Genomic DNA, 11,226 nt, shown 5'->3' on the forward strand with positions numbered 1-11,226 from the left:
GATTAGGATTAAGATTAAATTCTATTGTCATTCACTATAGCATCCAAGATGTAAAGAGAAGGAAATTATGAGCAAAGCTCTGTCAAAAACACATAAGATGAATTGAAATAGATATATAACAAATAAATAATTTAAATAATTAATTTCTGGACAGGTATGAAGTGTGGAGAATATAAAACGTACACATCAATAAATAATGAATAATATTGCTCATATTCATGACAGCTGCCATCTGTAAAATGAGAGAACAAAGCAGTCAGCAGTGTGTCATTTTGTTTAGCAGTTTGATAGCAGCAGGGTAGACGCTGTTACTGAACCTAATAGTGCTGCTATGCAGGCTACTGTACCTCCTGCTTGAAGGCAAGAGGGAGAACAGTCCATGACAGGGGTGAGTGGAGTCTCTCAGGATGCTGGTTTCTTTGGCCAGCATGCCCTTTTAGGTCATGTCTTCTAAAGGTGGAAGTGTGACCCTAGTAGTCCCCTCTGCTGTCCTCACCAGTCTCTTCAGGGCCTTTATGTCTCATATCACAGAGAGATGCTGCTGATCAGAACACTCTCTATGGTGCCCCTGTAGAAGGTGGTGAGGATGGATGGACTGAGGTGAACCCTCTTCATTCGCCGCAGGAAATGTAAATGCTGGTGAGCCTTTTTCACCAGAATGAAACATTAAATAGTGCTGTTTATAAAATGATCTAGGTCAGGGGTGTGCGAGGTTTACTGGAAGCAGTGCTGATTGTACAATCTGACATCTGCAGGGAGGAAGGACCTGCAATATTGCTGCTTCACACACTTTGGATGAAGCAGTTTGTTACTGAAGGAGCTCTCCAGTGCAGTCAGAGTGCCCTTCATGGGGTGGGAGTCATTGTTCATCAGAGATGACCATTATTATATTATTATTTATGAATTTATTTGAAGAAAGAAGCCATTAGAGGCACATATTGATCACTTTACCAACCTTTCAATTTTTCTTTGATTTAGTTTTTGAGAATTCTGTCAAACATCCTGTCAACATAAATGGCTATTTTGCCAATGTTATCATTAAATGAGTTTAAATGTTTATTTTAACACTGCAGATAATCATAATGTTACAATCATATGATCAGTTATGCATTTTGTAATATCCTTCTATACATATTCTATATACATGCTGAAATCTATGTAAAGTACATAACACTGAGTTTCTTGGTGGTACACACTGTATACAAGCTGCAGTGTGCACATGCTTCCAAAGAAAGTGGTTGTCAGGATAAAATCAGTGTATTTCCCATATATTACTGGTCACAAAATATTTGTATGGTAAACCCTAAAAAACCCTCCTAATAAACAATTTTTACTACAAGAAAACAAGTAATACTGGACTGTCATTGGATTGGCACATTGGCAAAGGCAGTCATGTTTTAATGTGCTGCACCTCAATTTTAAACCACATATTATGATATAATAGTTAACATACATTTTTATTCTGAAATTATAACTACCATGTGTGACTCCAAATATTAATTAAAAAATGAGCAGTTTTTTGTTTGTATTTTTCGTGGTGGTGTTTAGCTCAGTGGGTAGAGCACCCGCCCCATGTGTTAAGGCTACAGTCCTCACTGCAGGCGACCCCGGTGCGAATCCCGCACTGAGCGGTCCTATCCTGCGTGTCATTTCCCCCCTCTCTGCCTCCCATTTCCTGTCTCTCTCTCTCTCTCTACTAATCTGCACATTAAAGGCAAAAAGCCCCAAAAAATATACTTAAAAAAAGAGCAGTTTTTCAACCATTGAGTGTGCCTCTACTTAGCATTTATGAGCAGTATATGAACATTAATAAATGGTATATAAAACACTATCATTTAGTTATAAGCAGATATAAGATCATTTAGCATTTCCTTCACTTTGATTCAACATCAAATTCAAAATGTTTAAAGACAGAAAGTCAACAACAACTTTTTGGTGATTAATTATACTACATATGTAATACATATGTAATACTACATATACCATATCAAATACTACAAACACTACATACACGACAACAAATACTATATATACTACATCAAATACAAATAATACATCAAATACTACAAATACTACATATACTACATCAAATACTACACATACTACATCAAATACTACATACACTGCATCAAATACTACAAATACTACATATACTACATCAAATACTACACATACTACATCAAATACTACAAATACTACATATGCTACATCAAATACCACAAAAACTACATATACTACATCAAATACTACAAATGCTACATGCACTACATCAATTCACTTCAATAATTATAGCACATCTGTTACACCAAAACAATTAAAATAAATTGAATTCAGTTTAATTCAATTAAGTAACATTTATTACTATAATGTACAGTCATTGGCCACTTCATTGGTTACACCTGTGCAATCTAATTCAATCCAATGCAACAACTCTTCCATAAATTCTACTTTTTTCAAGTTTATGCATTTTCAGTTCATGAAGGTTAATGCAGTGGACAAAATTTAAAAATATCATTCAATATTATGCATCCTTATACACCATCATCACCCACTATGACCTCAGTTATAAACATTAAGTAGAATTATCACCTTTTTCAACAAAACTGAAAATGTATAAACTTCATAAATGTAATATTTATAGCAAAGCTGTTGTATTGGATTGAATTAGTTTGCACAGATGTACCTAATATAGAGGCGAATTACATTTATATAAAGGAAATTACATCTCTAATACAAAACACAAAATTAAATGATGGTGACACCAAAAAAGCCAAATAATCACAAATTATATAAAACTGAAGACAAGACAATATTTTAGCACTTTAAGGTCAGCATTGTTTCCACTGTTGATGAGCAGTCTTTGTTCAGGCTGAGCTGACACTAAAAAAACTCATCATCATCATCATCATCATCATCAGAGTACTGGCTTCTGATGTGAACCTGGATCTTGCGTGGAGAGCAGATGGAGTGGAGTGCATCACTGTCACAGACTGACAAGTATTCTGGAGTGTGTTGAAAATCAAGAGCAGAATCCTCACTGGCCTGAAAGAACTCATCTTCGTCCCCGTCCACGGCTGGGTCCATGAACTCATCAGAGTCCTGGCTCATGTGAACATGGACCCTATCTTGGGCCCTATCCAGGAGTACAAAGTACAAAACGGTCATCAATGGTGGTGTGAGACAATTTGTTTTGCAACATTTAGATGTGTTCAAGGTTTAGTGTATTAGATTTAGTGGGGGAGCAGATTATTGCTGCTTGACTTTGCTCAAGGCTACTAGTATGCCATTTTCTTCATTGGAATAAACATGCATCAGATTGAAACATGTTGAAAAACCCATGTTTTCAGCAAATGCAACTGAAAATGAAAAAAAGAACAATTAAGACTATCGGCAATTTCACCTGCATCTGTCCATTTCTTCCAGTTCTTTTATGGATATTTCGTGAACCAGTGCCACACCAACGCAGTCTCCAAATACATTAACAACTGTGTTGCAGCGGTCTCTGAAAGGCACAAACAACACCAATTTATAAAAGCAGAGGATACAGTTGTGGTCAAAAGTTCACATACACTTGTAAAGAACATAATGTCATGGCCGTCTTGCGTTTCCAATAATTTCTACAACTGTCACAAAAAAACATTCATGATGTTTGGTTCTTTTATGAATTTATTATGGGTCTACTGAAAATGTGACCAAATCTGCTGGGTCAAAAATATACATACAGCAATGCTAATATTTGGTTACATGTCCCTTGGCCATTTTAACTTCAATTAGACGCACAACACACAAGCTTCTGGCAAGCTTCTGGTTGAATCTTTGACCACTCCTCTTGACAGAATCTGTGCAGTTCAGCTACATTTTTTGGCTTTCTGACACGGACTTGTTTCTTTAGCATTGTCCACATGTTCTCGATGGGGTTTAAGTCAGAACTTTGGGAAGGCCACTCTAAAACCTTAATTCTAGCCTGATTTAGCCATTCCATTACCACTTTTGATGTGTGTTTGGGGTCATTGTCCTGTTGGAACACCCAACTGCGCCCAAGACCGAACCTTCAGGCTGATGATTTTAAGTTATCCTGAAGAGTTTGGAGATAATCCTCCTTCTTCATTATCCCATTTACTCTCTGTAAAGCACCAGTTCCATTGGCAGCAAAACAGGCCCAGAGCATAACACTACCACCACCATGCTTGATGGTAGGCATGGTGTTTTTGGGGTTAAAGGCCTCACCTTTTCTCCTCCAAACATATTGCTGGGCATTGTGGCCAAACAGCTCAATTTTTGTTTCATCTGACCACAGAACTTTCCTCCTGAAGGTCTTATATTTGTCCATGTGATCAGCAGCAAACTTCAGTCGAGCCTAAAGGTGCCTCTTCTGGAGCAAGGGGTTCCTTCTTGCATGGCAGCCTCTCAGTCCATGGCGATGTAAAACACGCTTGACTGTGGACACTGATATCTGTGTTCCAGCAGCTTCTGATGCATTGCAGACCTGCTTTTTGGTGGTTCTCGGTTGACTCTTGACCATCCTGACCAATTTTCTCTCAGAAGCAGGTGATAGCTTGCGTTTTATTCCTGGTCGTGGAAGTGACACACCTGTGCCATGCACTTTATACTTGCAAACAATTGTTTGCACAGTTGCTCTTGGGACCTATAGCTGCTTTGAAATGGATCCAAGTGACTTTCCTGACTTGTTCAAGTCAGTGATTCGCTTTTTCAGATCTGTGCTGAGCTCCTTTGACTTTCCCATTGTAGCGTTTGTGGCTGAGTCTAACGATTGTATCAAATGAGCCCTATTTAAATGGGCTCAGAGAATTCACCATCATAATCACTCACAAGAAGTTAAGAGGCCATGCCATGAAGCTAATTTAATTGACACAACTTTCTACATAACCAAAATTGATAATTCATGTTGACCCATAATAAATTCATAAAGGAACCAAACATCATGAATGTTTTTTGTGACAAAGAAGTATGTGTTCCAATCACTCTATCACAGAAAAATAAGAGTTGTAGAAATGACATTATGTTCTTTACAAGTGTAAGTAAACTTTTGATCACAACTGTATATGCTGATTAAAACTATTTTGTACATTTTTTTCTAACAGCAGTATCTACTAAACTGAAAATAACAGATCACTAATTTGAAACAACTTGTACCATACAATCTAGCAGTGGTGAAAGAAGTACTCATATCTTTCAATTTAAGTAAAAGTACCAATACAGCAGTGTAAAAATACTACATTACAAGTAAAAGTCCTGCATGGAAAATCCTACTTCAGTAAAAGCACATATGTATTATCAGCTTGATGTTCTTAGAGTAAAAAGTAGGGGTTTGGTCTAGGAGGTAGTTACTAAGAATTTAAGAAAGATTTACAAGTAGCTACTGCAACCCAACCCTGATGCAGCTGCAGTAGTGATTAATTAGACACTAAAATGTTGGGTTTGAACTTACAGGAGCCATTCTACAACTACCAGAATGGACGCTTCCTTCGCAGGTAAACCAATGGATGTCAAAACAAAGAGAGTGGTCACTGCTCCTGTAGCTGGGATCCCTGCCGCTCCTATGCTGGACACTGCTGATGTCACACTGGGGATTGAACACAAAGACCATTAAGCATATTTGTGAAGAGACTAATATCAAACTGTAACATATGATTAGTCTATGATTTCCAATGAAACATGGAGAGTGACTTACGAAAGGGTTAACAACTGGCTGATGTCCAGAGGGATGTTGTTGAGTTGGGCGATGAAAACCGCCGCCACCACTTCATAAAGGGCAGTTCCGTCCATGTTGATGTTGGTTCCAATGGGCAGCATGAAGCGAGTGATCCTTTTGTCGATCAAGAGTTTTTCCTCACAGCATTGGAAAGTGATGGGCAGTGTGGCAGAGCTTGGAGAGACCACACATACTTGTTAGTGCACAATCCAAATAGGAAAAATCACTTTAAACCCTCTTAAAAATGTTACCTGCCACTTGACTTGAACAGTTCTGATGATGTATAAAAAAAAGCTGTGCTCAAGAACTCTCTCCATACAGAATATCTCTCCAAGATACTTCACTGTTGAGTAACCTTACCTGGATGAGATGACCAGTGCAGTCAGTAAGGCAGAAGAAACCCCCCTGACGACGGTAATAGGGTTGCTTCTCACACACAGGAAATAGACCATAGGTAAAACTATCACTGCGTGAATTATAAGCCTGAAACACACAGTGAATACTGATTACATCAAACACAATACACAAAACAACAGCAAGAATTTGTATTTACAATTCTCTGCTGGCTAGGAGACTTAAAATGAAACCGTATAACCTATGAAAGAAGAAATAACATGTTCCTTTTAAAATCCAAAGTTGAATTCATAATCAATGAAACTCATGATTGCTCTTGTCATTACATGCAGGAGTTTTGCTGATATAGCTTTGTTTGGTCTGCTATGTTTGGTGACTAACGTGAGCAAACTTTGACTAGATACTGCTTTTTAACTCACAATACTTAGTCAGTAGCCTATCTAACTTTTACTAAGCAGCTGACAGTGTGGCCACAAGTGATAAGGTTCATGCTAAAACATGACATCATAACATAATACTAATAATACAACAAGCACAGAAAAGTGAAAGCTACCTACAATTTGCTAGCATTGGCTAACATTACCACAGTTTTTTTTTTTGTTGAATTGAACTCTTATTTCCTCTCATTTCTCATCTCTGAGAGGAATGTGTTGTTTCATCTTTAAAAAATTGAATAGTTTCACTTTAAGGGTCAGATCAACTCAATTCAAAGCAATCCAATCAATTTGAGAGTATTACAGGCTCCAACTTTCTGTTTAGATTTTTGGTGGGCAAATCTAGAATTTGATGTACTTTTCGATTGTGACTTCATAGGCAGTATTACTAGTTCTCATAGGACATAGCAATGATGACTTTGCAAATGAATATACTGGCCACAGCCGCCTGCTCTTACTCACTCAAAGAATTAGAAATGTTGGTGTACTGGCATCATGCACATTCATATTAGGAGTCCATAAAAAAAATTGTGAAGGTGAACATACCCTACAAGAACTACGACCATGAACTTTCCAAGTTTAAAGGTAGTTTCCCAGTCGTGAACCTCAACAACATGGCTTGCAATCAGGAACATCACTCCAAATGGCAAGTAGCTGTAAAGGAAACAATGGATTTAAAAAAATAAAGGGAATAGTTAAGTGACTTAGTCAATAAAGTCTGATGATTAACTTAAGAAAGAAAGCAGTCATGGGGAAAGGGAATAAATCAAGTATGATTAATATTACATATTGTTGGACATCAGAAGTTGAAAAATTATCTGAAAACCCCTTTAGAGGACAAGTCTACCAGATATAGAAGACTATTATTACTGTTACTATTTCTAACGGCAATACTGTGAGCAGAGAACACCCCATATTTACATCAAGTTCAGTATTTTAGCAACAACACTGACTTCACACTGTGGGGTATGTACTGTATATGAAATATATTCCATTTTACCCCAGTATCAACTTGACCATACGTTTCGTGGACTCGTTGAGGACAGTAAGGACCTCCACAAGCACGACCCCTCTTTCCCCCATGATATTGAGGATCAGGCCAAAAATAAAAGACCAGACAATCAGGCCCAATGTATTGGCTCCATCCACATAGTGGCCCACCAGTCGCAATTCTGTTCCATTCTGTAATAAGGTCGGACAATCATTAAGAATAATGGTCTATGTGCACAACACAACAAATCCATGTATCTGGGATTCTTACAGCTATGTGAACCTTATAGATTAGTCTCAACAAGATGACAACGGAAAAAACCTTACCGTTTCCAGGCTTGAATTTAGCTCATCCGCATCAATTTCAAACTCCACCCTCTCCGTCTTGTACTATGATACAAATTTAACAGGAGTCACATCACAATTCAAGGAAATGAGTAGCATTATGTATATCTGAATGAAAAACATACCTGTCGGAAGCAAGCCTGAATCAGATTTTGTGGCACCATGTTCCTAGAAACAATTTTTAAAATGTTACACTATCAGTAAGCTTGTGAATGTCAGCTTAAAACACAAAAAAAGCAACCGTATCTTTGTAACTTTGTAAAAACAGCTGACACTTCTGCTTAAGACAAACATAGATGGATGTGACTCTAAAGGAATATAATACATTTAAACTCTCTTGATCTCATTAAATGTTCCAGGACTTTCTGAAGTAGTGCTGACTGACCTAAACATTGCTGAACTGGTGAATAAGTAGAGAAAGCTGGATTCTCAGAACATAAACTTTCTTACCTCACTAGATCCAACAAGGCATCGACAGTGGAAAAGGCCTCCTCATCCTCCGTTTCACCTTTTTCAGCAGCATAACCAATCCCAGGCTTGATCGACAGCACCAAGATTAACCCTACAACACAAAATCCAGGGGTAAAAAACAGCATGTATTCTATAGCTGTTCTGTATTAACCCAATAATAATCATGGATTTAAAAAGAAAAAAAAGTTTCCTTGTAAAGCCAAACAATTGGCCACTTTTCTTACCTATAGTCACAGACACTACAGTGGTTGAAACAAAGTATGTTGCTGCACGTCCAGCGATCTTCTTGGAAGTTTTAACACTTAGACCAGAAACACCTGTAAAAAAAACAATCAACATAAGGTGCATTCTACAGACTAAAGGTTAAAGGATCAATAAAGTCATATATCGGTTTTGCATTACTATAATTTAATGGAAAGTTAGGGTTACACAGGTAAAATGTCAAATTTACATATCACTGTCCCCTTTTTAAAAAATTCATATGCTGATGGAAGAGACTGCCATGTAAAGTGCTAACCTGCAGGATCTAATCTAATGCACATTCACACACATTCACACACACACACACACACACACACACACACACACACACACACACACACACACACACACACACACACACACAGACTGACAGAAACATGTTACATTACAACATGTAATGTTTTAAACAAGAAATAACATTTTCTAGATTATATAATATCTTTAATGACTTCAGACTTGCTGAACCACCACTATGTTCCTCTACTGTAAATGCGGAAAGTATAACATGTGTAACCTAATGTAACAGTTAACACAGGCAGGAATATAACTATGTCTTACCTGTTATCACACTTGTAACAATGAGAGGAACGGTAACCGCCTGAAGCATCCGCATGAGCATTTCTCCTGGAAAGCTGAGGTATTGCTGTTCGAGTTCAGTCAAACTGAGAAAAATCTTGAGAATAAAGCCCATAATAATACCTGTGAGACAAAAACAAAGAAGTATTAGAAGATGTAACAACACAAAAACAACACAAACTTTTTCACAAAAAAGGTTTTCATCTCTTCAGCTAGCAAAATCATATAGTGTAAATTCACAGAAAACATGGCCCTTGAAACTTTAGATGAAAGTCACACAATAATAAATCATAATTCATCCCTTGTTATTTTTGTATCTAATGATTAAAACTGAGTTAAGAAAGATAAAGAATTGTAAATGTTGTAAATGATGTATAATAAAACTAAAGTCTCATGTCTGTATCATTTGACTAAAGACATGCATGCTGATCCGAGGCATTTGCTTTGCGGCATTTTAAGTGGTCACACTTTTAAAGCAAATGTAATGATTCAAATTGTCCACCAGATGAAGCTGTTTATCACAGTATGATTCTGTGACCCAGCTGCAAAATATTTCACCATAAAACTGCAACACCCTACCTCTAATATCTCAAAGTGAAATCATGAGTTGTACAATTTGTTTCATCTTTAATAACTAAAACAGGCAGGATGTTGCATTCTAATTTAAACCTTATCGACTGAATAATAACTTTCACTAAGTCACAAAAGACACCAGTGCACACATTAGAAGTGGTAATGACAATTTTCAGTTTTATGGTAAACATAAAAAGCAACCATTAAGAAGAAAAAAAAAAGAAAGAAAGAAAAATTGATGGGAGTAAACGTAAATTATTATAAAGGCAAACTATCCATGACAATTTAAGCTTAAAACAATATGTTACAAACAACTACTGGTGAAGATTACATTTATTTCCTAGTTATCTAAATTTATTGAGGAAGGGGAGGCTGAAATATGAAAACTGAAAAAAAAAACAACCTCTTAAAACGTCTAAGAGGTTGTCTAATGACTCTGGACTGTCATTTTCGTACAGTCCCTAATTAGTCTGTCAATATCAGATCATATGCGGGTCATTACATGTAAAAGTTTCATGAATCTGGCAGAGTTCCCTAATATGTGACAATTTAAATACTGTCGTAGCGTTTGTGGCTGTTTGGTAACAGCTATTAAAATATAAGTTATGATAAAGTATGATGAAACGTTGAAACTGGGTTACCCTGATGAGTTATTTGAGGCAAATCACTCAGCAGCTCTGGTTGCCTGGCAACAGAATGTGACATTTATTTAACTTGATGTAAATCTGACCTCTGTAACTGACAGTAAATATGCGGTGTAAATGGTCATTAAAACTCAGACAATATCTAGACAACATAACTTCTTAATACACTTGTGTCCTGGAGAACATTAAATGTTGGAAATGTGTTCATTTTATATCGTTCCCTAAAATGCATTCACGAAAGAAAAGGTAAGACTAAACTGTTTTCTTTTACTTGAGTTGGCTATCATTCATTTTTCATTCAGATGTGATTCTAACTTCAGTCACACTTAGTATAATAATATAGTATAAAAGTTGCCTACACAGCATTATTGGTGCCTGAAGTAACGTTCACCCAGCTGTTAATTAAATGCTTGTCGGTTATCACTTACCCAGTACAACAGCACCCAGGCTTGAAACGATAAATTTATGATGAATAACGTAATCCCAACATTTCCTCAGGCAGCCAGTGGTGGCAGAATTGCCATTCGACTCAGAGGACTGCATTTTCACTCAGTGAAGTGAACAGTAAACAAAGTAGAGAGTTCAGTGGCATCAATACTCTGTCCTCCCCTTTTTATGTTTTGGTTTAAAACCGAAAATTAATCATAGAACCGTATGACAAATGTGACGTCACTCACCTAGTTTAGTGTGATTTATTTTTGTTGTTTTTTTTAACTTTCTATTTGTATCATGCATTTCATGTATTCTTTTTTCATAATTCTTAATTCATGTACAATTCATAAATAAAAGTTAGAAAGAAAAGAAAAACAGGCGAAACTACAGAAAAAAACAAGCAATAAACTAGAAGAAGTATATACACACCAAT

The 11,226-nt window shown here is 36.7% G+C and overlaps 1 protein-coding gene across 1 annotated transcript; it reads right to left on the minus strand.

The window, feature by feature from the left end:
* Positions 1-2,880: 2,880 nt before the first annotated feature.
* Positions 2,881-10,904, minus strand: LOC128366692 (excitatory amino acid transporter 3-like). Its single transcript, XM_053327455.1, has 13 exons — positions 10,790-10,904; positions 9,127-9,267; positions 8,532-8,624; positions 8,287-8,398; positions 7,962-8,004; positions 7,819-7,881; positions 7,502-7,719; positions 7,048-7,155; positions 6,074-6,196; positions 5,693-5,887; positions 5,450-5,584; positions 3,401-3,502; positions 2,881-3,133 (listed from the first exon to the last, which is right to left on the minus strand). Exons 1-13 carry the CDS (start codon positions 10,902-10,904, stop codon positions 2,881-2,883), a joined length of 1,701 nt encoding a protein of 566 aa, XP_053183430.1.
* Positions 10,905-11,226: the final 322 nt, after the last annotated feature.

Source organism: Scomber japonicus, chromosome 2, assembly GCF_027409825.1.
Source record: "Scomber japonicus isolate fScoJap1 chromosome 2, fScoJap1.pri, whole genome shotgun sequence".
NCBI classification, from domain to species: Eukaryota; Metazoa; Chordata; class Actinopteri; order Scombriformes; family Scombridae; genus Scomber; species Scomber japonicus.

Bases quoted from the DNA above. Each gene is read 5' to 3' on its own strand.
- LOC128366692 (XM_053327455.1), bottom strand. From the start codon at position 10,904: ATGCAGTCCTCTGAGTCGAATGGCAATTCTGCCACCACTGGCTGCCTG. The intron at 8,625-9,126 runs GTAAGACATAGT...TTTTTTTTACAG, and splicing joins TGTTACAAGTGTGATAACAG to GTGTTTCTGGTCTAAGTGTT. The intron at 7,882-7,961 runs GTATGTTTTTCA...TTTGTATCATAG, and splicing joins TTCAGGCTTGCTTCCGACAG to TACAAGACGGAGAGGGTGGA.